The sequence below is a fragment of the Muscardinus avellanarius genome, assembly GCF_963383645.1.
Source record: "Muscardinus avellanarius genome assembly, chromosome: 13".
Taxonomy (NCBI): Eukaryota; Metazoa; Chordata; class Mammalia; order Rodentia; family Gliridae; genus Muscardinus; species Muscardinus avellanarius.
In genome coordinates this window covers 66858227-66885456 of record NC_137799.1, presented here as the reverse complement: position 1 = coordinate 66885456, position 27230 = coordinate 66858227, and the positions used below count along the sequence as shown (strand labels likewise).

At 42.4% G+C, this 27230-nt stretch overlaps 1 protein-coding gene and 1 pseudogene across 3 annotated transcripts in view; both read left to right on the top strand.

The window, feature by feature from the left end:
- The first annotated feature begins 19173 nt into the window (after nt 1-19173).
- Nucleotides 19174-24555, top strand: LOC308272226 (small ribosomal subunit protein eS6-like; annotated as a pseudogene). The gene is made up of 2 exons: nt 19174-19894; nt 24006-24555. The product of its transcript is annotated as a small ribosomal subunit protein eS6-like (transcript).
- Nucleotides 24556-24834: 279 nt separating this feature from the next.
- The window catches only part of UHRF2 (ubiquitin like with PHD and ring finger domains 2), a gene marked incomplete at both ends in the record, with an annotated part of 86494 nt that continues 84098 nt past the window's right edge, over nt 24835-27230 (top strand). For both annotated transcript variants that reach the window (XM_080708660.1, XM_080708659.1), the window contains one exon: nt 24835-24987. In XM_080708660.1, the coding sequence (XP_080564786.1) occupies nt 24835-24987 (153 nt within the window). The remainder of the gene's footprint in view (nt 24988-27230) is intronic.

Below are 27230 nucleotides of genomic sequence, written 5' to 3'. Positions count from 1 at the left end.
TTGAATACCAATGCCTTGGTCATTGACTGCAGCTTCTGGTCACAGAGGTGATCCCAAAGAGGTGAGTGGCCAGTATTGTTGCACCTCCACCACTGCTGCAAGCCCCCCTTACTCTGACAAAAGTGATGGATTTCCAGGGGACTTAAAGGCCCAGTGCTTGCACACACACACACACTCTCTCTCTCTCTCTCTCTCTCTCTCTCTCTCTCTCTCTCTCTCTCTCTCTCTCTCTTTCTCCTCACCACCCTTAATTTCTTTCTTTTCTCCCCTTTGGGAACCAAACATTAAAGACTAGTACATTCAAAAACAACTGCATGTGTGGGAGAAATTAGAAAATGGTTGTGTATGCCCAAGGAAAGACTCTAATAAACCTGAGAAGAATTTAAGATAACCTACAACAATCAAAATTAAAAATAAAAACAATGACAACTACCACAAAACAACAACAACAAAAACCCACAAACCCCGAAGAAGGTGGAAGAATGTGATTTTTTAAAGTTACTACCTTATGGATTCAAATGTCTAGTTTCCGGCCAGGCGTGGTGGCACATGCTTGTAATCCAAAGGATCGCAGTTTGCGGACAGCCTCAGCTACTTAGCGAGGCCCTTCACAACTCAATGAGACCCTGTTTCCAAGACAAAAAGACTGAAAAATAGGGCTGGGGGTGTATCTCGGAGGTACAATGCCCCTGGGTTCCATCCCTGGTAACACACACACACACACACACACACACACACACACACACACACATCCAGTTTCTAACAAAAACTTTTAAGGCACACCAAGAAACAGGAAAGTACAGTCAGGCATGCTACTACATGCCTATAATCTCGGCACTTGGAAGGCTGAGACAGGAGGATCATAAGTTCAAAGCCAACCTGAGCAATTTAGCAAGACCCTCAGCAACTTAACAAGGCCCTGTTTCAAAATAAAAAATAAAAGTGGGAGCAGCTCAGAAGTAGAATGCTCCTGGGTATAATCCTCAATATGAGAAAGAGAAATAGAATGAGGGAGGGAAGGAGGAAGAAATCAAAAGAGAAAATATAATCTATACAAAGGATGGTTATAAACCAAAGAATCTGTCCTGAAAAAAAAAAACAAACCTGATAGCAGTTATGCTAGACAAAGACTTTTAAAATGCCTTAAAGAAAATCAGGTTCAAGGACAAGCTCAGCAAGTAGTGAGAATCATCAACCTAGCAAGACCCTGTTTAAAAAAAAAATTGGGCTGGTGGTATAGTTCAGAGATAGAATGCCCCTAGGTTCCACCCTCAGTACAAAAACAAGTGCCTTAAAGATGCTCACATAACTAAAGGGAGACTTAAGAAAGTCAAAGAATGCCAGGCGTGGTGGCGCATGCTTGTAATCCCAGCATTCGGGAGGCTGAGACCCAGAGGATCGTGGTTCGTGGACAGCCTCAGCTACTTAGTGAGGCCTCTGCAACTCAGTGAGACCCGGTTTCAAAACCATGCACCAGTTAATTAAGGAGAAAAAGACTATTAACTAGGGATTTGACATTAATTTGTATTTCTGACTTTTTTGTCCCTGTGACAAATACCTGAAAAAAAAAATTTCTTCCAACTAGGAGAAGTAGGTCACTGGGGCCATGCCCTGAGAGGTTCTATCTTGTCTTCAGTCCCTTCCTCCCTCTCTTTCTGCTTTGTGGTGAGCAGCTTTAATCCACCATGATGTTTCTGCTTGGATCCAACCAACCATGGACTGAAACCTCTAAAACCATAAGCCAAAATAAATCTTTCCTCTAAGTTATTTTTCTTGGGTATTTTGTTCCAGAGATGGAAAATTGACTAACAGAGAGGACTCTTTGTTCTAATCCAAAATAAGAAGAGATAGATGCTTCTCTGAAAAAAAAAAAAAAAAGAATGTTTGTGTCAGGTAAGGGAGGAGATGATCATTTAGGGGATCAGTGGATAAAAAAAAGGAAGTAAGCCACGAAGTACCATAATTAAACAAGGAAAAAACCAAAGCTTCTCATCAGGCTTCATTTCTCAGCCCCTAAACTCTAAAAGCCTTCAACCCACACATCATTCTTCTTCCTGATTATCTCTTGGGGGTGTACCTGATTATCTCTTGGGGGTGTAGGAATTGTCTGCCCTAAATGACAGAGACTCAGAAGTAAAGGAAATAGGGAAGAACATTCCTATTCCTAGCGTATTCTCTAGTAAAATACTGTTTATTTGGTAGCCAGGCCCTGTAGTTCTGTTGGAATTCTACTTCAAAACACAATGGGTAAAACATAGTTAACCACCACACAAAACATAGGTACTATGAAGAATGAATTCTGAGTTTCACATATATCATTTCTGTAATTAAGCCACTGGAATATTGTCATTCTGACATAGGGCTGCTTGTGCAACTTTCAAATGAGAAAGATAGGTTGATATCTTTTGGGACTGTTAGGTTCATAGGACAAGGAAAGATTGTCCTTTTTGCTCAAGAACTTTCTCATATTACCTTTTGGTCATTCTAGAGATCAAGAAGTATGTTATTTTCCTTCTGGGCAGGACTCAGGCCACTGACCAGCATAGCCATTGATTTTTGTTGAGTCAAAGCAATGCTTCAGTATCTAACTTGTTTACAAACTTGAGGGAACTAGTAAAAGTTGGAAAGAAGTTTAATTATTTGGACATCTTGATCATGAAAAATATTAAAGCATATTTAACAACTGTAAGCTTCATTATTGGAGTTGAGAGTTGTTTATATAAATTCAGATTATTAAGTTGTATTTTAGCTGCTTTAGCATGAGTGTGTGTGTGTGTGTGAAAGACAGATTATACATATGTGTGTGTGTGTATATATATATATATATATATATATATATAGAGAGAGAGAGAGAGAGAGAGAGAGAGAGAGTGTGTCATTAACAGTCTTCTTATTGAAGCTAAAAGTCTAGTTAACTCTGAAAAGATTCATTGTGAAGTGATCTCTAGCTCACTGTTTATATGAAAGCCAGCCACCAAATCATATTTATTTTTTGGGAGGCCCTTAGCAAAACAATACAATCAACTTCTAGTACATGGAAATATTTCTATACTGCAAGTTTTTCTTTTCTTTCCTTCTTTATTTTTATTTTTATTTTTGGCAGTGCTAGAGGTTGAACCCAGGGCCTTATGCATGTTAAGAAAGTACTTTACCATGGAGCAATGCCCCCAGCCCTCCCAAGTTTTTCTGGAAAAAAAAAGATATCACACCATGATTTGAAAATAATCAATGAAACAGGCTTTTCATATGACTCTTCTGTGCCAAACATTTTTACAAGTAAGACATGTTTTAAAAATAGTTAAATATCAATCATAAGTGTGAGAAGAGTGATAACATTCAATAAAACTCTAAGTCATGCATTTGAGAACTTGCTATGTGTGAAGGACTTTACATATATTATCTTCTTTAATCCTCACCAAAGCCTTTGAAGAAGGAATTAATATTCTCACTTTACAAGTCAGGAAATTAAGGCAGCAGAATTAAAGAACTTGCCTAAGCTTCATAATTTACAAATAACAGAGAGGACATTTGAATCTAGGTCCATCTCACTCAGACTAAAACTCTCAGTTGCTCTCTTGCCTCATATGGGAGAAGTCCTACTGCCACTATTAAACATAAGCCATCAGTACCAAGGATTTCCCAGAGACATCTTTATAGAACAGTAGCATATGCAAACCTCTCCCAAAGGTTCTCTCTTTAGTAAAGATGGCACTTTCTAGAGGAAAGCATTCTTGAATATCATCACCAGTTTATAAATCCTTAAAATTAGAATAACATATATTCTATGCCTCCCCCATTCTCAACCAAACTCTAGATATTCATGAGTCATTATGACTATTGATTGCAGAGAGTTTTTCTTTTGAGACAGTCCTCTCTAACTTACCCAGAATTGTTAAAAGCAATCTTGGTGGTTAGCTCTGATGTCACCTTTGTCTGGCTTGGGGAGGGGAGGGTGCAAACTGCCAACCCAAGTTTCCAAGAACCAAATGAAACCCATAACCAGGTAATAAGCAGGTAGATCCTGACATAGCTTCTTCATTTCCCAGAATTGTTTACCCTTTCCTTCCCTGAATCATCCTTGACTGCCTTGCTATTTTACCCTGATTCATCCCATGACTGCTTTGCTGGCTCCTGTATTTAATCATTTTTACAACACTTTTGTTAAAACTCTCAATAAAAGAAAGATGCTGGTTGAAGGAGGGCAGGAGATCTCAGTCTTCTCCCTATATGCCCTGTTTCTCCAATAATAATTCTAACTAACTCATTCATGTGAGAACATTTCAAATCTATCAACACCATCCATTACAAGTAGCATCCGAATGTAAACCATAAAACCTGGGGTTTTATTTTTAGTGAGTCTCTCACATCTCTTCAACTGTCAAGGTTGTGACCTGCTTGGAAGGAGAATTTTATGGTTGATTCACAACCTTCTATGTGATATTACTCTGCTTTGACTCACTCTTTGCTTAAACACAAAGGAGCTAATGTCAGTTACAGCCTTTGACTCCCACTTAAACAGCTGTGGGGGAAAACATAAGGAAAAATAATACCTTTCCTCTTCCATCTATTAAGTTTTCTTCTAACAATATAAATGATTTAATCCCCTGTATTCTATTATATATGGCTCTTAAGAGGGGTATAAATAAGATTAAAGTGATGAAGAACTTATCTTTCAACAGATAATATCTGTATACCCAACTATTCAAGGTCCTAATCGAAATAATATACAGCAAATTTTTTTTGTTAAATAAATTTTATTGGTGCATTGTAGTCATACATCTTAATGGGATAAAAAAAAAAACTTGTGGAGATACACACACACACATCACCCAATCAGCCCCTATGCAACCCCTAACCCTTCCCTCCTCCTCCCTCCTTCCCATGATTAATTTTTTTTTTTTTTTTTTTTTTGTGGTGGTACTGGGGGTGGAACCCAGAGGCTTTCTACCTCCGGGCTATACTCCCAGGCCCATTTATATTTTATTTTGGAAACAGGGTCTCACTAAGTTGCTGAGAGCCTCACTAAGTAGCTGAGGCTGGCTTCGAACCTGCGCGATCCTCCTGTCTCAGCCTCCCAAGCGCGGGGATTACAAGCGTGCGCCACCACGCCCGGCTTCATAATTAACTTTGATATGTTTTATTTTTTCTTTCATATATGGTCAAGTTATTTTTGACAAGGTTTCCAAGAACATTTGGTGAAGGAAATAATAATCTTTTCACTAAATATTGTTGAAAAATAATAACTACATGAAAAAGAATAAAATTGGGCCCTTACCTAACACCATATACAAATATTAACTCAAAATACATAAAAGACCTAAATATAAATCTTAAGACTATAAACTTTCAGAAGAAAGCCTGGGTCATAAAACTTAACAATATTGAAATTAGCAGTGATTTCTTGGATATGATTCCAAAGGCACAGGTAACAAAAGAATAAACAAACAAACTTCATAAAAAATAGAAAAATATTGTATATCCAAAGACAATGTAAACAGAATTAAAAGTTACTGATAGAATAGAACAAATTATTTCCAAATGCTATATCTGAAGGTATATTAATATTCCAAATAGAAATCCTAAAATTAGCAACAATAAAAGCAAACAATACAATTTAGAAATAGGTAAAAGACTAAAATAGATAATGAATCTCCAAAGATTTTTATATGACCAATAAACACATGAATATCACTCATCATTATCATAATATAACTAATCATTAAGGAAATACAAATTAAAAACTATAGTGAAATACTACTACACATTCGTTAGGATGGCTACTTAACATGAATTACCTTGCTCTAGCCCTTTACCTTGAGTTTGCTCCTATCTTTACTTGTCAAGTGTGTTTCTTGTAAGCAGCAGATGGATGGATTCTGGTTTTTAATCCATTTTGCCACTTTATGTCTTTTTATTGGGGATTTGAGGCCATTTACATTCAGTGTGATTACTGAGAGATAACTTTTAATTCCTAACATGTTAAGATTTTATTTCTGTTTTAAATACTGCGTATTCTTCTTTGCTTAGTTGTCTGCTGGATGGAAAATCTTGTTTCTCTGATTCTGGTGTGTATTACTTCTTCTTTGTAGTTAATCTCTGAGTATTTTCTCTATCGCTGGTTTAGAAGACATAAATTCCTTCAGTTTCTGTTTGTCATGGAAGCTTCTTATTTCCCCATCTAAATTGATAGATAGTTTTGTTGGGTAGGAAATTTTGGGCTGGAAGTTGTTTTATTTCAGAGTTTGGAATATGTTACTCCAAGCCCTTCTGGCTTTCAGGCCTTGGTTTGGGAAGTCTGGAGTGATTCTAATTGGTTTGCCTCTGAAATCCTCCTCTAGTAGCTTCACAGTCTCTGGTCCAACTTCCAGGTTTTTGATAGATCTCAAATTGACACTCACTCTCTCTCTCTCTCTCTCTCTCTCTCTCTCTCTCTCTCTCTCTCTCTCTTTCTCTCACTGACCTCACTATGAATTGAACTTGGATAAAACTCCATTTGTCACCTGGCCACCATAACTCTCATTCTAACTGGAGGACCAGGATGGCATTTTGGGCTCCTGATAACAGAGCACAGACTTCAAATCTAACAAATTTGAAAAGCAAGGGTATCCCCCCTTTCCCCTGGCAAGTTACTATGCTAACTGGCCAAAGATACTTCTAGGGAAAGATCAGAATATTTACTTTGGTGTCATTGCCAAGTTCCTCTTCAAGGATATCTGATGTCCCATTCAGTCAATAGATTCTGGGTCCATATATCAATTCAATTTTTAACTGGGTGGTTTTCCTATTGCAGTACTGAGGTCAGCTTTTTGCTTTATAGTTCTTAATTCTCCTTTGCCATTCAAATCAAGCAACATCCTGGTCAGTTATCTGGCTATCTTGCCCCTAAAATTTCCATAAATCCATGTAGGTCAAATCATTCTAATTGCCACTTTGACTTTGATGCTCATTGTAGTAATTATATTTATCTTGTCTCTGAAAATTAAATCCTGCCACTTGTCTCTCTCATTCTGGATCCCTATCACTGTCAATGATATTAGGCAGCTTAATTCTATGGTCACATATGCAGGCTGGTCTACAGAGAACAAGTACACTAATTTTCCTGAAGAAACTACTGTGCCCAGACCTGATATATTTTCTATTGCCTTGAAGATGGTAATGTCCTCTGGATATTTCAAAGGAGCATATTTGTAATGGGTCCTCACTACCATTTTCACTTCCCTGATCCATGTGTTCCCTCTGCTCAATATAATATGAAGACTGATAAAATCACTTCACATACTCTAAGCCATTGTCATATTTAGGTTTCAAGAAGTGAACTTCTGAGCTGGGCATGGTGGCACACGCTTGTAATCCCAGCATTCGGGAGGCTGAGACCTGAAGATTGCGGTTCGCACACAGTCTCAGCTACTTAGTGAGGCCCTCTGCAACTCAGTGAGACCCAGTTTCAAAATAAAGAATAAAAAATGGGGCAGGAGGTGTAGCTCAGAGGTCGAATGCCCCTGGGTTCCACTCCCAGACCAGCAAAAAAAAAAAAAAAAAAAAAAAAAAAAAAAAAAAAAAAAAGTGAATTTCTTTCTTTATTTATTTATTTATTTTTATTTTTGGTGGTATTGCGGGGGGTAGAACCCAGGGCCTTCTACTTCTGGGATACACCCTCAGCCCTATTTTATAATTTATTTGGAAACAGAGTCGCACTGAGTTCCTAAGAGCCTCACTAAGTATCTGAGGCTGGCTTCAAACCTGTGCTATCCTTCTGTCAGCCTCCCAAGCACTGAGATTATAAGTGTGCGCCACCACACCTGACTCTCAATGTATTTAAACCATGTTAGGTCCCAGAACATTGAGGGAGACTATCCCATACCCGTGAATTCCCCTTATCCAACTTTGTATTCTTCCCAGAATATAATAGTCTGAAAATCCACTCCCACACATGTGCCCTTGTTTTCTGCTGGTAAACAATATCCAGATTCTGTCATTTGTTTTATAGGTAAATTATTTCTTTCCTAAGCAGGGACTGTACCTTCTCTCTCAGGCTGTACTGAAATATGATCCAGGTTACTGGCCTGGAAAAAATCAGGTTTAGTGGAAACAGCTGTTGGGGAGTACAAGCATTATTCTCTTGGGCACCTGCTTCAGGTGAGGTTATCATAGTCTTTTTCTATTTTTTCATTTTTCTTTTTCTTCTCTCTGGGAATTGAATCCAGGGTCATTCTACCTTGGAGTTACACCTCAGCCCTTTCTACTTCTGGTTCTAAAACATAGTTTCATTAAGTGACCTCAAATCTATGCTCCTTCTGTCTCCACTTCCCAAGTACTGGGATTACAGGTATGCACCACCACCCCCAGCTTTATTGCAGTCTTTGGGCAAGGGAACACTGTTCTCCATTGGCAAAGAGGAGCATGTAGATTCTGCTGGCCCAGAAACATGCAAGGAAATTTTTACTCCCGGATTCTTAGTTTATCCATTCAAATATCTTACTGCAGGTCTTTGTGTTCTTTTTACCATCTGGGCCTTGGTGCATGCACACATGCATGTTTGTGTGTGTGTGTGTGTGTGTGTGTGTGTGTGTGTGTGTGTGTGTTACTGGAGATTGAACCCAGAGGCATTCTACCTCTGAGCTATACCTCAAGCCCTATTTAATTTATTTTTCAGTCCTAGAGATGGAACCCAGGGCATTCTAACTCCAAGCGACACCCCCATCCCTATTTTTTTATTCTTTATTTTGAAACAAGGTCTCACTAAGTTGCAGAAGGCCTCACTAAGTAACTAAGGCTCTCCACAAACCATGATCCTCCTGTCTCAGCCTCCCAAGTACTGAGATTACTAGCATGAATCACCACACCCAGCTTGGGACTGGCTTTAATATAGCATTTTCAGCCGGGTGTGGTGGCGCACGCTTGTAATCCCTGCACTTGGGTGGCGGAGACAGGAGGATCGCGCAGGTTCAAAGCCAGTCGTGCTGGCTTAAGAGACCCTGTTTCCAAAATTAAAAAAAAAATAGGTCTGGGAGTATAATCCGGAGGTAGACGGGTTTCCAGGAACCCCAGTACCACCAAATAATAATAATAATAATAATAGTAATAATAAATAGCATTTTCATAGTAGCTGCAAGTTTAACTTTTTTACATCTTTATTATTCTTGTAATTAGAATCTGAATTTTATTTTCAACCCCTTCTACCCTGAGACCTGACTGCTATTGAGATCTCTGGTTGTCAGAGGATACCTTGAGTTGGCAATTAGCTGCTCTGAGCCTACCATTTTCTTTTTATAAGATACTGCCATCAAAAGCAGACACCTTATCTCATGAGCCTACTATTTTCGGCATACTGATCTTCCAGTGTCTTCTATCTCCTTCCCAATTAACCCTAGGCAAAAATTTTATCAATTGTGATCTCATTTCAAGATGTTATTATGGGCTGATCACCAGCAGTAAGGTCCCTATCTTCTGTCAAATAGGCAATTAAAGCCACATTATGAGAGTCTGCTCTGTGTGTGTGTGTGTGTGTGTGTGTGTGTGTGTGTGTGTGTGTTTTACTGGGGATTGAACCCAGGGGCATTCTACCTCTGAGCTATACCCCCAGCCCTATTTATTTATTTATTTATTTATTTATTTATTTATTTAGTGTTTGTGGTAATGGGGGTGGAACCCAGGGGCTTTCTACCTCCGGGCTATACTCCCAGACCTATTTGCCTATTTGATATTTTATTTAGAAACAGGGTCTCACTAAGTTGTTGAGAGCCTCACTAAGTAGCTGAGGCTAGCTTCAAACTTGTGCATTCCTCCTGTCTCAGCCTCCCAAGCACTGGGATTACAAGTGTGTGTCACCACACCCAGCTTATTCTTTTATTTTGAAACAGGGTCTCACTAAGTAGCTGAGGCTAGCCATGAACCTGTGATCCTCCTGCCTCAATTCAAAAAAGAAAAGAAAAGAAACAGATCCTGAGGCAAAGCTTGTGTGATAATGTAATCATCTGTCAGGGAAAAGAAGGTGGGCAAATTACCTGCTGGTTCCTTCCTGTTTCCTATCACTATTGAGTCATGTTGAAACAGGGTTTCTTGAGAAGAAACACAGCATTTCCTTAAGATGAAACAGGGTTTCTTGAGAAGAAACTCGGCATTTTCTTACCAGATTTTTGTCTGTGGTGAGCGAAGAATGACACCTGCAGACGGCAGGCAGAGGAGTAAGAAGTTTATTGGAAACAGCAGGGAATAGGAAAAAATGGCTGAACACCCCTAAGGGCTGTCGGGACTCTGATGCCCAGCAACTGCCTTCAGGACAATACTTGAGGGTATCCCAAGCCAAATGCCTTCAGTTGCAAGCTGCTTTCTCCCAAAGTCCATGCAATCTGCCAGAAAAGAAGTGCAGGTCACCCCTAGGGGCTCTGGTTGGCCTTGATGTCCAGCAGAGGCCTTCAAGTACTACCCGAGTGTATCCCGGGCCAAGTGCCTTCAATTGCACCCCACCTTCTCTCAAAGCTAATGCGACCTGCGAGAGAGAGAGAAAAGCTCCCCAACAGGGAGGGGTTCCCAGAGTGGGTAACCGTCCTGGTGACTGGTCTAGGAGTTTATATATCTCTGCATGTCTTCTGTTACTTGGAGTCTGGGAAGCAGTTCTTAAAATTTGAATAGGGTATTTGCATGTCTTTTGAGGGGTCTCCTTTCAGTAGAGGTGTCAGACTTGCTCCAGTGATGTCTCCTGGGTTTGTTGATTAGTAAACAGATGGTTTTGTGAAGCTTTGGTCATTCTTATCTCTGAACCTTGGAAGAGCTGGTCTCTTTTAGGAGCCTTGGAAGTTAATTAGTATTCGTTGCCCCTCAGGAAATTAAGCTTTTCTACCAAGGCCTCTTCCCTACCTGCCTACTTCTCTTCTACCTCCTCAATGTTTACCCTGTATAGCATAATGCCCCTGTAATTCCTTGTCTACTGATTCCAGATGGATCAGATAGGGTCCTAGAGTTCCTGCCATAGGCAGTCAAGAATCATGAAACCCAGAAAGTTGAATGGACCTTTAAAGGTACAAAAGCTATGTCTGGTGATATAATTAGCATAAGAAAAAATATGATCTCACAGTTAGAGGTATATAATCTCATTATGAAAACTTTCAAAGAGAAATGAAGCTAGACACTAAAGGTAGTAAAGACCTTTTTCACTTAGTAATAATTGCAATAGGAAAGAGTTCAGTGTAGCCAGGCATGGTAGCGCACACTTTTGATCCAGTACTTGGAAGGCTGAGACAGGAGGATCACAGATTTGAGGACAGCCTCAGCAAGTAGTAAAACTCTCATCAACCAAAAGAGAACCTATTTCAAAATGAAAAATAACATATGGCTGAGGGTGTAGCTCAGAGGTAGAATGCCCCCGGGTTCAATCCTCAGCGCCACACACAAAATAAAATAAAATAAAAATAAGAGTCCAGTGTAAACTGAGCTCAGCTTCACTCAACGTGTACAAAGTAACCAGGTGTTTTAAAGGGAGAATGAGAAAGTTGGGTAGGGGAACAAGCTGCAGCTTAGCAGAGTTAGGTGGAAAATTACAAAAAGCACCAGACTGGGGGTTGGTCGATGTGATTCGGCCATCTGAGTTTGCTAACTGGCGCTTGTCTAAGTTAAGGTTCCTATGCTCCCAAAGAGATTGAGGGATTGGGAATCTATCTTCAGAAGCTGACTGAAACAAACAGTAAGCTCTCCTGGCAGCCTTGAGCTTTCTCAAGTAGCAATTTAAAGGAGGGAGGGAGGAAGGGTTAGGTCATCCCAGGATACAACCTTGAGTTGTAGAAACCATGCCAAAGTTTATTCAAATTTCTTAGCATCTGTATATGCTTGAGGACAGAGAGCAGAGGCAAACGAAAGCATTTTTGCTGAGAGTCTGCAGCCCTTATAGGCTAAGATGGATGCCTAGCCAAAAGAGGAATCAGAAGCTGAACATGGTGACTCATGCCTGTAATCCCACTACTTGAGAGGCCAAGACAGGATTGAAGGTTGGAGGACATCAGCAAGTAGTAATGTTCTTGTCAACCTAGCAAGACCCTGTTTTAAATTATACACACACACACACACACACACACACACACACACACACACACACACATCTGGGAGTGAAGCTCAGAGGTAGAATGCTGCTGGGTTCAATTATCTGTACCACAAAACAAAAGAGAGATCCAAGCCAGCATAGTAGTGCACACCAATCCCAGCTACTTGGGAGGCTAAGGCAGCAGGATGGCAAGTTTGAGGTCAGCCTGGGCAACTTAGCAAGACCCTGCCTCAAAATAAATAGAGAGGATGGTGTCTATAGCTCAGTGGTAGAGTACTCTGAGTTCAATCCCCAGTATTTTCCCCAAAAGGACCTAGAAGAACTTGAATTTGTTCAAAGAGACTAAGGATATCCATAAACGAAGGATACAGTGCCTGAGACATATCACTACCTGATAGCCAACTGTCTCTCTAGTTTAGATCATATCATACTGTAGATGCGAAAGCAAACTTTATAAAACTACTTCCACTTACTACTTTTTAAATTTAAGCCCTTTTAACTAAAGCACTTTTAAACTTTGTGGTAAATAAGAAAATGTGTATAAGAAAACATCAATAAGCCGGGCGTGGTGGCGCATCCTTGTAATCCCCGCGCTTGGGAGGCTGAGACAGGAGGATCGAGTGGGTTCAAAGCAAGCCTCAGCTACTTAGTGAGGCTCTCAGCAACTTAGTGAGACCCTGTTTCCAAATAAAATATAAAATGGGTCTGGGAGTATAGCCTGGAAGTAGAAAGCCTCTGGGTTCCACCCCCAGTACCACCAAAAAAAAAAATGTGTATAAGAAAACATCAATAAATGTCAGTTCCCTTCCCTGTTGAATGTCACTAAGAGAACCTCTGATACCAATTCTTTTTTCCCAAGGAGATTCCCTCATAAATGTTTGTTCAGTGTTGCCCTAGACTTTCAGACCCATGCTCACGTATATTTTGTCCCATACTTCTCTGAGGAGGCTAGAGTGTTTAACAGGTCCTGTCTAGCTTATAACTAGAAGTCTCAGGCACCTTATAAGACTCCCTCTTTAGCTTCCTAGAGCCATAAAAATATTTCCCTCAGGCTGGGCGTGGTGGTGCACGCTTGTAATCCCAGCATTCAGGAGGCAGAACCTGGAGGATTGCAGTTCACAGACAGCCTCAGCTACCTAGGGAGGGACTTCCCAACTCTGTTTCAAAAATAAAAGGACTAAAAAATAGGACTGGGCATGTAGCTCAGAGGTAGAATGCCCCAGGGTTCCATCCCCAGTACTGCCCCCCCCAAAAAAAAAAAATTCCCTCAGACTTCAGCTCTACCCTGACCTCTAAGAATTATTTTCCTGCCTACATCCATGGGCTCCAGAAGACCAGCCCTGGCTCTCCATGCCAACTCAGAGTTCTAGAGCCCTAGCTTGGCAAGAAAAGTTCAAAAACATTTCCTGCAGAAAGAGAAGCATCTTTCTTTGCAGCTGAGTACCATCCCTTTAATCTTGATGAGACAACAAGAAAACCTGATAAGTATCCCTTCACTCCTCTCTGGAAGGTACTGGGTAGCTAGCTGTATTTTAATTTGGCCAAGATGGAGTAAGCCTCTGAACCTCTAAAAAGGTTAGCAAATTAACTCTAATTTTCTACTTTCCAGAAAGAAATGGGTGTTTGTTGTTTCAGGAATAACAAGGATTACCTTCTCTTTACTATAAATTCAGATTTTAACCTCATTGACTTATTTCTTCATTTACCTGGCTTTAGAATTATTAAATTTAGTTTAATGGTAAAGGGACTTTTAACTAAGAAATGGTGGCCACTCTGAAATTGTTTAGTATTATGGCCAAGAAGCTGAGTTTCCTGAGTTATCTCCAAATCCTAATTCAACTCTGTGAATTAGGATGCAAACTTACCTAATGTACCTCAGATGACCTACCTCTACTACTAAGATGCATTTAGACTTTTCAAACATCTGGCTTTGATTTTTCTTTCCTTTTTTTTTTTTTTCCCCAGTAATGGGGATTGAACTCAGGGACATTCTACCTCTGAGCTATACCTCAGGCTATAACTGTCTTCTGTATTTCTATCTTTTTAATAAACTTCTTTAAATCTTCAGCAAGAGTCTGGGCTAATGTGTATTTATCCTTAGCTCAGGACAAGAACCCGCAGTTTTTCTGGGGGGGGGGGGGTTGTGGTTTTATTAAGCCTCGCTGGCATAAGAGACCCTGTTTCCAATAAAAATATAGGTCTGGGAGTGTATCCTGGAGGTAGAAGGGCTTCCAGGAACCCCAGTACCACCACCAAAAAAAAAAAAAAAGAATAAAAAATTGGGCAGTGGATGTAGCTCGGAGGTCAAATGACTCTGGGTTCCATCCTCAGACCCGCAAAAAGCCCCAAACAAACAAACAAAAAACTTACCTAGGCCAAGACTCTCAGTAAGTCTTTGATTACTTAATATTCAATAAGTGTTGGCTGAGTCTTTGATGCCAACAGGCTACTCTTGATTTGCTCTTGATATTTTGACTTAATTGCTTATGAAGAGTCAGTGTGCATGTTTCTAAAAGCTTTTATGCTTATTGTGCTTATTTTATAATTATGTTTTTAATCAACATTATATAAAAGAAAGAGTTGTTTGGGGAAAAGTGATTTGAATAGATTCTAAAAGCTAGTCACGTACAAGTGTCAAATTAGGAGTAAAGGATTGGGAGAGGAGTAAAAATTTGAATGAATCTGTTTATATATTCAGATTGATTTATAAGTGTTTTCAGTTCTTGCTCTACCTTATTAAAAAAAGAGAAACTATAAGTCTTATATAATTCATTGTGGATATCATTTATTCAGGAATGATTTCATGAAACTTTAGAGGGTCCTACTGTCAACAACAATGAGTTCCTTAGTCCTAAAATGTTTAAAAATTTTATCTAAGTTAATGAATGAATATGTTCTTATATTCTTTAAATTTATTTTTATATTTTTAGGTTAAAATAAAATGTTTAACATATAAATATTTGGCCAGGGAAATTTACTCCCATTTTTTTCATAGTTCTAGAGATTGAACCCAGGGGCATTCTATTTCTGAGTAACACCCCAGCCCTATTTTATTTTTAATCAATTAACTAATTAATTAATTTTGTGACAATGAGGATTGAACCCAGGGGCACTCCACCTCTGAGTTATACCCCCAGCTCTATTTTATTTTGAAACAGGGTCTCACTAGGTTGATAAGGGACTTGCCTAATTGCTGAGGCTGGCCTTGAACCTCTGATCCTCCTTTCTCAGTCAGGTATATGCCACCACACCTCTCCTCCTATTTTATTTTTGAAATAGGTTCTCACAGCCGGGAGTGGTGGCGCATGCTTGTAATCCCTGTGCTGGGGAGGCAGAGACAGGAGGATCACGTAGGTTTGAAGCCAGCCGCACACGCTGGCTTAGGAGACCCTGTTTCCAAATAAAAAATGTAAAAATAGGTCTGGGAGTGTAGCCTGGAGGTAGAAGGGCTTCCAGGAACTCCAGTACCACCAAAAAAAAAAAAAAAAAATAGGGTCTCACTAAGTTACTGAGATTGGGTTCAAACCTTGTCATTCTCCCAAGTACTAGAATTATAGGCATGTGCCACCATACCTGCCTCCATTTTAGATAATTTAACTTAATTTTCTAAGATTAATATCCATCTTGTGGTTACAATTCATTCAGTTCTTAACAATCTGGAGTTCTAACTGGCTGAGGTAAATTTTAAATGCCTAAGCCGGGCGAGATGGCGCACGCTTGAAGGCGCACGCTTGTAATCCCCACATTTGGGAGGCAGAGACAGGAGGATCGCGCAGGTTCGAAGCCAGCCACGCTGGCTTAAGAGACCCTGTTTCCAAAAAAAAAAAAGTCTGGGAGTGTAGCCCGGAGGTAGAAGGGCTTCCAGGAACCCCAGTACCACACACACACACACACACACACACACACACACACACCCACAAAAAAAAAAAAAAAATTTAAATGCCTAAATGAGCACTTTATTGGCCAGGTGGGTACAAGATGGCTGCTGCCGAATAGGACATTCATTCCTCTGAGAAGCCCTGGACAACAGATTTTTATTTAATATCTGATTGGGACAACTTATGGATACATTTCCAGTCATGACTTCCTATCTAGAATATAGGAGAGAAAGTGGATAATGGCGGAATTAGAGGCAAGATGACAGCGAGGTGCCCGCGATGCAAGAAAAGTGATTTTTGGAAGAACATCCCAGAAGAGATTAGAGATTAGACTGCTTCAGCCTCACATGCTCACTCACATGCTCAGGAATTCTTAACAACATACTCTGTAAGAAAAATGTTCCAGGCGTGTTGGAGGGAGCCCAGCAGTGCCAGGCAGGATGCCCAGCCACACATCTCAGGGGACTCAGTACACCTGGCTGCTGCACTCCTCTACGCCGCTGGAGGCCATGGCATGCTCGGAACAGCAAATCCTGCTCTACGTGGTGAGGCTGTAGGCCTCTGGTCTTGGAGGGGAGATAAAATCCATTGCTGCTGAGTGCTCGAGCTCACAACCTCGGTAAAAGACATGTACTGTTTTCTTTTATTAAAAAATACTGAAGCATGCTTGTAATCCCCACGCTTGGGAGGCAGAGACAGGAGGATTGCGCAGGTTCAAAGCCAGCTGTGCTGGCTTAAGAGACCCTGTTTCCAAATTTTAAAAAATATATAAAATAGGTCTGGGAGGTAGCCCAGAGGTAGAAGGGCTTCCAGGAACCCCAGTACTACATATATATAAATTTTTTTTTTTTTTTGAAGAGGGGCCAAGATGGCAGCGGCAGTGGCCAGTATTTAGGAGATGCAGACAAATCCTATTCAATCCACCCTGAACTTTTGAAGAAATCTCCTCGAAGGTGGACTGCTCCTGCCGCACATGCTTAGGAATTCTGGACAACATACTATGTAAGGAAGGTGCTTAGGGGAGAACTGGGATGGTGGTGGTGGCAGCTGCGGCAGCCAGTATTTGGGAGAGGCAGAGATCTGATCCAATCCACCTTGAACTTTTGAGGAAATCTCCCCAAAGGTAGACTGCTACTGCCGCGTATACTCAGGAATTCTGAACAACATGCTGTGTGAGAAAAGTGTTTAGAAGAGAACTGAGATGATGGCGGTGGCAGCGACGACAGCAGACAGTTTTTGGGAGGCAAAGATCCAATCCGATCCACTTTGAACTTTTGAAGAAATCTCCCCAAAGGTAGACTGCTACTGGTGCATGTAATCGGGAATTCTGGACAACAAGCTGTGTGGGAAAGGTGTTCAGGAGAGAACTGAGATAGCGATGGTGGCGGCGATGGTGGCAGCGGGGGCATGGACAAGTGTTTGAAGGGGCAGACAGATTCAGTCCAGTCCATCTTGAACTTTTGAAGAAATCTCCCCAAAAGTAGACTGCTCCTGTCCCACGTGCTCGGGAATTCTGGACAACATGCTAAGTGGGAAAAGTGTTTGGGGCATAGCAGAGGAAGCCCCGCATAGCCGGGTCAGGCTGCCATGATGCATGTTCCAGGAGATATCGGCCCTCATGGCCGCCGCACTCTTCTGCACAGCACTGGAGGCTGGGGTGCATTTGGAGCAGCAGAGCCCACTCTCCATAGTGAAGCTGTGGACCTCTGCCTTCGGAGAGGAGACAAAATTCATTGCCACTAGGTATTCGGGCTCCCAGCTTTTGCAAAAGACATGTTCCGTTTTCTCCTATTTAAAAAAAAAAAATAGAAGAAAAAAGGGAACATCTGTAGTCGACTTGCCCACAGTGACAGACACCGGAGCCTGCCGCACAGCGAGGCCGGAGCCAGGGCCTCTGAGGCCAGAATGGGAGCTTGATGGGCAGTGGGGCTGGTACCGGAACCTGTGAGGCCAGGATGGGAGCCTGCTATGTGGCAAGGTGGTGCGAGGGCCTGTAAGGCAGGGATCAAAGCCTGCCATGCAGTGAGGCCAGTTCCAGGGCCAGCGAGGTTGGGATAGGAGACTGCTGGGCAGCAAGCCTGGTGCCAAGATCTTCAAGACTGGGATAAAAGCCTGCCATGAGGTAAGGCCAGTACCAGGGTCTCTGAAGCCAGGATTGGAGCCTGCCAGGTGGCCAGGCCGGTGGCAGGGCCTGCAAGGCCAGGATCGGAGCCTGCTGTGCGGCAAGGCTGGTGCTGGGGCCTTCAAGGCTGGGATTGGGGCCTGCAGTGCGGCATCCATAGGTAAATATCACAAAAAAGTAAAAAATTAGATGCTTTCTCTAATATGTGAAGAGCTAGGGAGAAATGGGTAATAGGAGGAAATCTAGTAGAAGAGGCCCTATAGAAGAGCAATTAAGGTGACCTATCTGAGGGGATGGGAAGGGAGAAGATGGAAACTCTTTAAAGCACATGATGTACTTAAACAAATATATCAAAGTCAATCACTAAATCAAGCATGGGATTGTGGGAGGGGGAGGGAATGGGATGGGGATCGGATAAAGGCTAATTGGGTGATGTGCGCTTGTATATCCTCACAAGTCTTGTATTCCATTGAGATGTTTGACTACAATGCACCAATAAAAATATATTTAAAAAAAAATAGCCAGGCGTGGTGGTGCACGCTTGTAATCCCAGCATTCGGGAGGCTGAGACCGGAGGATCGCGGTTCACGGACAGCCTCAGCTACTTAGTGAGGCTCTCTGCAACTCAGTGAGACCCTGTTTCAAAATAAAGAATAATGAGTCCCAGAGGTTTTATTTTTTAATTAGCATTCATTATTTAAGGCATTTTTGTTTTTATAATTAGAAGCAAATTATAATCTTAAAAGGAAGGTGGGCTAATAATGAGACTATTTTTGAGTTCCTGAATATAGCAATGTCTTGTTTGCAGATAATTAGGAGGTTCAGGAAAGTCTTCAGGACTGAAGAAAGTCTTTATGAAGCCAAGTAGTCCTGAAATGGTGTTAGAAATCTTTCATGAACTGAACCATACCTCCCATACTCAGTTCGTATGTTGAAATGGGACTATAAATAGAGATTAGGCCTTTAATGAGATGAAAAGTTACATAAATCCATAAGAGTAGATCCCTAATCCAACATGGCTGATATCCATATAAGAAGAGGAAGAGGGCTGGAGTATCTCAGTGGAATAGTGCTCGCCTTATAAGAAGCAGAATAGAGCTCTTTTTTGGGGCGCTATGTAGGCAATCAGTTTCACCAAGATGAAGCTCAATATCTCCTTCCCCAGCTACTGGCTGCCAGAAACTCACTGATGAATGCAAACTTTTTACTTTTAGGAGAAGCACATGGTCACAGAAGTCACCACCGATGTTTTGAGTGAAGAATGGAAGGGTTATATGGTCCAAATCAGTAGTGAGAAAAACAAACAAGGTTTCCCCATGAAGCAGGATGTCTTGACTGATGGCCGTGTCACCCACTACTGAGTAAGGGGCCTTCCTTTTGTAGACCAAGGAGAACTGGAGAGGGAGAGAGACAAATCTGTTCGGGGTTGCATTGTAGATCCCAGTCTGAGCATTCTCAACTTGCTTATTGTAAAAAACAGAAAAAAGGAAAGGATAGTCCTGGACTGACAGATACCGCTATGCCAAGTTGCATGGGGCCCAAAGGAGCCAGCAGAATCTGAAAACTTCAATCTCTCCAAAAAAGATGTGTGCCAATATGCTGTCAGAAAGCCCTTAAACTAGGAAGGTAAGAAATTCTCAAACAAAGCACCTAAGATGCAGCATCATGTGTTTTACAACATAAATGCCAGCATATTGCTTGGAAGAAACAGTATACTAAGAAAAATAAAGAAGAGTCTGCAGAATGTGTTAAACTTGTGGCCAAGAGATTGAAGGAAGCCAAAGAACAACACCAGGAACAGCTTGCCAGCAGACATAGGCCATCCTTCCTGAGAGCTACTACATTTTGTGTATATGTGTGGTACTGGGAATTGGACCCAGCAGCATACTATCACCGAAGCTACACCGCCAGCCCTATTTTATTCTTTTATTTTGAAACTGGGTCTCATTAAGTTGTAGAGGACCTCACTTAAGTTGTTGAGCCTAGTCTTGAACCTGCAATCCTTCTGTCTCAGCCTCTCAAGTACTGGAATTATAAGTGTGCATCATTCTATTTCTGAGTGAAGTAAAAAATAAGATTTTTAAAGTGTGACAGATAAATAAGATTAGACCTAAAAATAATAATAAGAACAAAAAGTAAAAGAAGCAGTAGCATCAAAGATGTTCCTGTACACGCATGCATGTTCACACACACACACACACACACACACACACACACACACACACACACACTATATGAGGACACAGGGAGAAGATGATCATCTGCAGGGCAAAGAGAAAGGCCTCAGGAGAGTAAAGCCTGCTGCTGACACATTGATCTTGGACTATTAGCCTCCAGAACTGTGAGAAAATAAATTTCCGGGTTTTCTTTTTGTTTGTTGTTGTTGTATCCAAGGGCATCTACCTCCAAACTACACCCCCAGCCCTAATTTATTTTTATTTTGAAACGATCTCGCTAGGTTTATAAGAGACTCACTATTTGCTGAAGCTGTTCTTGAACTTGTGATTCTTCTGTCTCAGCCTCCCAAATACTGGGACTACAAATGTGTGCCATCATGCCCAGCTAATTTCTGTTGGTTAAGCCAGGAAGTTTGTGATATCTTGCTGTGGTGACCTAACAAACTGCTAATATAATACCTGAAGCATTTACATAAAATATTTTTCAGTTGTAGTTACATGCCTACAATGAGCATAGAAAGAAATATTTCAGAACTTTTGGCCAGGCGTGGTGGCGCACGCTTATAATCCCAGCATTCGGGAGGCTGAGACCTGGAGGATCGCGGTTCGCGGACAGCCTCAGCTACTTAGTGAGGCCCTGTGCAACTCAGTGAGACCCGGTTTCAGAATAAAAAATAGGGCAGGGGGTGTAGCTCGGAGGTCAAATGCCCTTGGGTTTCATCCCCAGACCTGAAAAAAAAAGAACTTTTGCAAGTAATTCAACCTAGAATAAGTGAAGATTATAATAAACTGGTTCTACACACAATAGACTCTAGAACGACACTCTGGGCCTGGGTGTTTTTTATTTTATTTTATTGTATTGTATTTGGTAGTACTGGGGGTGGAACCCAGGGGGCGTTTCTAACTCTGGGCTACACTCCCAGACCTATTTTATACTTTTATTTGGAAACAGGGTCTCACTAATTTGCTGAGAGTCTCACTAAGTAGCTGAGGCTGGCTTTGAACCTGTGCGGGCCTCCTGTCTCAACCTCCCAAGTGCTGGGATTACAAGTGTGCGCCACCACACCCAGCTGGCCTGGGTGTTTTAATGATTATTCTGGGTTGAAATGACTGCTCCATAACTGAGCCATATTCAGACATCATCTTAATCACTATATATGCCTGGGACTGATTCTAGAAAAGATAGAAGAAAATCTGGAAATCAGTCTTCCTCTCTACAACATTCTTACATCTAGTATTGTTCTGACTGGACTTTCTGCTTCAGTGGACACAGGGGCTTCTATTCTATGTCTACTAACATTCCAATTATGGGATATATAAAAATTTGTTAGCAGTATTTTGATCATCACAATGAGAGTTACTTAGCTGTAAAAATCTGACATGTTCCTCGCCTCAATTGCATTCACTTTTCTTTTTGGACAATTAAAATTCATTTAGCATATTTGCTGTCCTTGAATAGGGTTGTTGAAGATATGACCAATTTAACCATGAGTGTGTGTGTGTGTGTGTGTGTGTGTGTGTGTGTGTGTGTGTGTTTTGCTGGGGATCAAATCCAGGGTTTGAGAATGCTTGGCAAGTGCTCTACCACTGAATTTCATTCCCAAGTCTAACACATACATTTTCTAACCTATAATTCTTCTTCCAATGGTTTATGAATAATTCAGAAGAGTTGAAGCCCCTCAAGGAATATATTTTGGGTATAATCTCTTTAAAAAATTGTATCTTGCTTCAGTTTGTACCCCCCAATCCCAAGGTCACAGAAAGTTATATAAAAACAGATGATTTCTGTTTATTTTGCTCTTTATTTTGGCTTTTTAAAGTTACACAATACGATCAGAGCCTAACTCGCTTACAGGAGTATAGGAAGTCTTGACAAGTTCCTCTCTTTTTAATATCTCAGACTTGTATTTTCAAATGTCAGACACCTGCTCAAATGAACTCACTGAATTTTCTCAACTGGCTTCTTAGTTCTGTTAAGAGGGCTATTCACTCAATCTATCCATTTAATCTCCCACACTAGAAACCTAAGAATTGTCAGCATTCCATTTTCCTCATTCTTCACATCCATACATTATACAGTCTTAGAAGCTCAATTTTGTAGACTATCCTGAATTATATCCTTTCCTCTCTTATCCACCACCACCAATTTCACCAAAATGGACACAGTTGCCTCATTACTAAACAGGACAACAATCTCTTCCCCACACTTCCCTTACTTCTCCCCTAAGGCATCCTTCTACAATTCTGCGGTCTTCCCAAATATTTAATGATATCAATGTACCCCTTTAAAAAAAAAAAAAAGACTTAGCCAGGTGGTGTGGTGTGTGGTGGAGCAAGCTTGTAATCTCAGCATTTGGGAGGCTAAGACAGGAGGATTGCGGTTTGCAGACAGCCTCAGCTACTTAATGAGGCCCTTTGCAATTTAGACCCTGTTCCAAAATAAAGAATAAAACATAGGCTGGGGATGTCTCTTCGAGGTAGAATGCCCCTGGACCCTGGGTTCCATCACCAGTACTGCAAAAAATAAAAAATAAAAAAATAAAAAAAATAAAAAAGCCCTCATTCCCCCCCCCCTTTTTTTTTTTTTTTTTTTTTTTACTGTTTTGAGTGCTAATCTTCACACACTGCCTTTATTTAGTCAACCTTTCTCTGATATACAATCTCTTCTGATCCGTGAAAATGCATACTTATGGTGTTGGCTTAAGACAGCTCTTTTTACTTTGGGTATTCTCTGCTTATCTCAATCTTCATAATAATAGCACTAAAGTAATACGTTGTTTGCTTAGGGATAGGCACCATGCTAAGCACTTTACATTCATTAGGTGTTAAAAGGAACAAAATGGATTTACAATTCTGGTCTTTCCTAATCCATGAAGGATATATTTAAATTCTGCCTTCAACTACAATATACCTTCTAAGTCAGGCTATGTTGTATACTATTCTTAAACTTCTAGATCATTCTCGTTCCCCTTCTCCCACTCCTTATCGAAGTTTTTACATCAAATTGTTTAATATTAAGTTAATCCTTGATGGGTGTGATGGTGCACACTTTTAACTCAGTACTTGGGAGGCCGAGACAGGAGGATCACAGTTTCACAACCAGCCTCAGTTACTTAGTGGGGCCCTCTGCAACTTAGTGAGACCCTGTTTCAAAATAAAGAATAAAAAATAGGGCAAGGAATGTAGCTCGGAGGTAGAATGCCTCTGGGTTCAATCCCCAGTACCGCAAAAAAAGAAAAAGAAAAAAAAAAAAGTTGATAAAATAGCAAATAGTTACCCCTTCTTAGGGCAGGAGTGTGCTTTAGGTACATCTATGATCTCATTCACATACATAACGAATACTTAGTGTTTGCTTTAGCTAAGTTGGGAGCAGACAAGATGGATTTTATTTAGAGGTCTTTGGTGGATGTGAATTTTTCAGCAAGGGCAGAGTCCCGAATCATGTTTGTATATCCCTTTTTTTTCCCTGTACTTTCGGCGACAGGCCATCTTTTTCTTTTTAAACGATACTACGGGCCTTGTCAGTGGTTGTAATTTTTTCATTAATTTTTTACAAAATGCGGCTCTTTCTAGAAATAGCACTGCTTAATTACTTAAAGTTGCCAATTTCGACAAACATAAGGTACAAATTATTTCGTTCTTTTTCGTATGCTTCTCCCTTCTTACGAAGTCATGTGTTCATCTCAAATAGGCTCCGTTAGGTAGTGCCACGATGGGCCTTATTTCCGAGAATGTACTACCGGTAGGACACTGTAGCTCTGCACCGTTTAAAACTGTTTTCCGCAAGCGCACAGTCCCTGGGGCCGAAGGCCGGCCAGAGGCGGGTGCAGTGCCCGGGAGCTGGCTGGGGCGGCGGCGGCCCCGGCCCTCTGCCCCAAGGCGGGAGCCCCGGGCGGGGAGGCGTGGGCCGCGGGCCGGCCTTGCCCCAGCCCCGGCCGGGCCGCCATGCCCCGCGCGCGGGCGGCCGCGCTCACTTCCTCCCGGGCTTTCTCAGAATTCAGGCTGCACCTCCTCCCTCACTGCGTGATCGAACAGACGCAAACCGGGGTTGCTTGTTTCGGGTGCACTTTCGAGACTAGCGAGCTGAATCCACAAGGCCCTGAACTAGGACCTAGACAGGGACGCGCTGGGAGCGGCCACATAACTGTCCGGAGCGCCGCGCCGGCCGGGGGCAGACGGCGACCGCCGGCGGCCCCGCCCTCGCCGCGCCTTCCCATTTTAACACCCGGGGGGTCTGGAGCCATTTCCTGGGCCTCTTCCTCTTTAAGGCGGAGCCCGGCGCAAGTCTCGCGAGATCCGGTTGGCGCCGTGACCTCCATGTGGGAGCCTCGGCTCTATAAGTAAACACAGCGCGCGGCCCAGACATGGCTCCGCGGCGTCTGTGAGGCCGCCGTCTCCGCGGCGCCTCGGCGGCTCGGGTCTCTCGGCTCCTCCGCCGCCGGCCGGCGCGGTCGGGGGGCGGCGCGGGCCCCGCGGGGCGCGAGTCGGCGGCCCTCCGCCTGCGCGCTCGCTCGTCCGCCTGCCCGCCGCGGAGCCCCGGGCGGCCGGGGAGGCGGCGCGGGCCGGGCGGGGCGCGGCGCCCCGAGCTCCGGGGGAGACAAAGGGGCGGCCTCGGGGACCACGATGTGGATCCAGGTGCGCACCATCGACGGCGCCCAGACGCGCACCATCGAGGACGTTTCGCGCAAAGCCACGATCGAGGAGCTGCGCGAGCGGGTGTGGGCGCTGTTCGACGTGCGGCCCGAGTGCCAGCGCCTCTTCTACCGGGGCAAGCAGGTGAGCGCGCCGGCCGGCCGGGGTGCGGGCGGCGGCTGCAGGTGCGCGGGCGGGCTCGGGCCGCGCAGACCTCGCCGCTTGCTGATGGGGCCCGCGGCGCGGGCCGGGCCAGCCGGGGCCCGGGGTTCCTCGCTTCCCGCGCTCGGTGGATCCCGGGGCGGCTGGAGGGTGGGGAGGGCGGCGGGCTCCGGCGGCCATGCCACGGCGCGGGGGGGGGCCGCTGACCCCGCCAAGGGCTCGCCGCGCTGCCGCGGCCCTGCAACCTCGCCGAGGAAGGATTTGCAGACGCTGAAGATCGGAGGACTTCCAGGATGTTTCGCCGTTCCCTCGCTCTAGATTTGGGATCGATCTTGGGCGAGACTAGAGATCTGGGTTTAAAGAACTATTGGTGTAATCTGGAGCCAAGTTTGAAACTGTCCAGTGTATAGAGCCGGGGGTTTTAGTCCCAGAGTGCTGCTTTTACCTCTCACTTTTGAAGAGTCCCCTCGTTCAAGCTTTTAGCAACACGGAAGCATACATAGCGGGCGGCAACTTGAAGGCTTAAAGTGTGTAGGACGGTGAGGGTGTTTGAGGGTGACTCTAATAGATACAGTATAGCCATGGTCTGGCCAGTTTAAAAGATTTCCTATGCCACAGTCCTCTCATAATCTAAATCTACACACCTAGACCCGTCATAATTTTTCTTTTTTTTCTTTTTGTCTTTGTTAATCCGCTAAAAAATCGGCATTCTACAGCTTGGCTCCAATCCTGAGGTTTGAAATAAGTGCATTTGCCTTTGGTTTGGTAGAAGGTTTGGGAGGACTATTTCTTTACCTTTTACAGGCTTAACTTAAAGACTGTCCAGAAATTTCAGAGTAACATACTCAAGAAAAGAGAACCGGGGTGTTTTTGTTTTTTTTCTTTTTCTCCCCCCCCCCCGCCCTTCTTTTTGGAAAAATGTTATAGCAAATTCATTTTGTGTTCACAGCCAATTTTATACTGATTCCTTAGTGTTTATGATTTGTAAAAACAGGTGTTCCATTGTAAGATTTGCTTTTGAAATAGTTGTACCAATATTTAATACCTGTAGCTTTGTATTGCTGTGCTTCAAGTGGTTGATAACTTTTTCCTTTTGATCTCAGATGAAAAGCATGTCATCAAGTTTTCTGACTTTTATTTTCTAGCTAGGAACAATAGTACATGAATTCCTAGGATACTTTGGTGAGATCAACACCAGAGATAGAAATGGAAGTCAAGAATACATTCTGATTTCACTTTAAAGTTGCATACATTCTCAACACCTTGAAGTCTAATAAATATGCTAAAATAAAGTGACCTGGCTATTGGAGGAAAAGGTAGGGATTAAATTAAATTCAAGGCAGCCGAGTGGTCTTCCAGTAACCAGGAAGCTGGTTCCAGATTCTGGGAAAAACTGTTGAGGATAGCAACCTTTGTACTTCTCCCAGGACAGTCAGTAATGCACTGCTTTGATATCTCCCCCCCCCCAGCCCATTGATAAACCAATAGGAATGAGGAATAAACATTTTGTGCTTGCTGTTGACTTGTTGAGAGAAAAGGAAGACTGCTGCTAGCTGTCTTTCTTATCATTGACTAATAGTCATGGCAGTAAAATTGTCTCCATTTGTCTTTGGAGCTCCACAGTCCATGGAGAGCATAGTGTGCCTCTTGCAGACAGCTGCTGGATTGATATCAGAGCTGTCCCTATCCTATATAAAATGTCTGTGCACATTAGAAAAAAGGTACCCCTTTCTCATGGCTTTACTGCCACACTGAAAATATAAACAAATTTACACAAGCTGGGTACCATCTTCCCAACTACTTGGGAGACTGAGGTAGAATAATCACTTCAACCTAGGAGGACTAGATTGGAAGATATAGGGACACCCTGATTTAAAAAACAAAAAAGGAAGAGATATATTGTATTCAGTTTGTGCCCCTCCCCCTTTTATCTGGCTTTTTAAATCTTTGGTGTGTATCAGATTCACTTGAAGATAACTTATTACAAACACTTAGGTCACCTCAGACTTATAAGTACATAGTTACATTTAACAAGACCCCACTGGAGATTCTGATGAACGCCAGATTTTGAAAGTGAATGTGTTGAGAGGATAGTTTATTTCTTACTATTCAGAGTATACTTCCTGGGTTATCAGGACCAGCAGCTTTAGGCACCTTACAGAATGTTAACTGAAGTCAAATCTGTATTTTAAGAAAGTTTCTAGGTGATCTGTGAGCAAATTAAA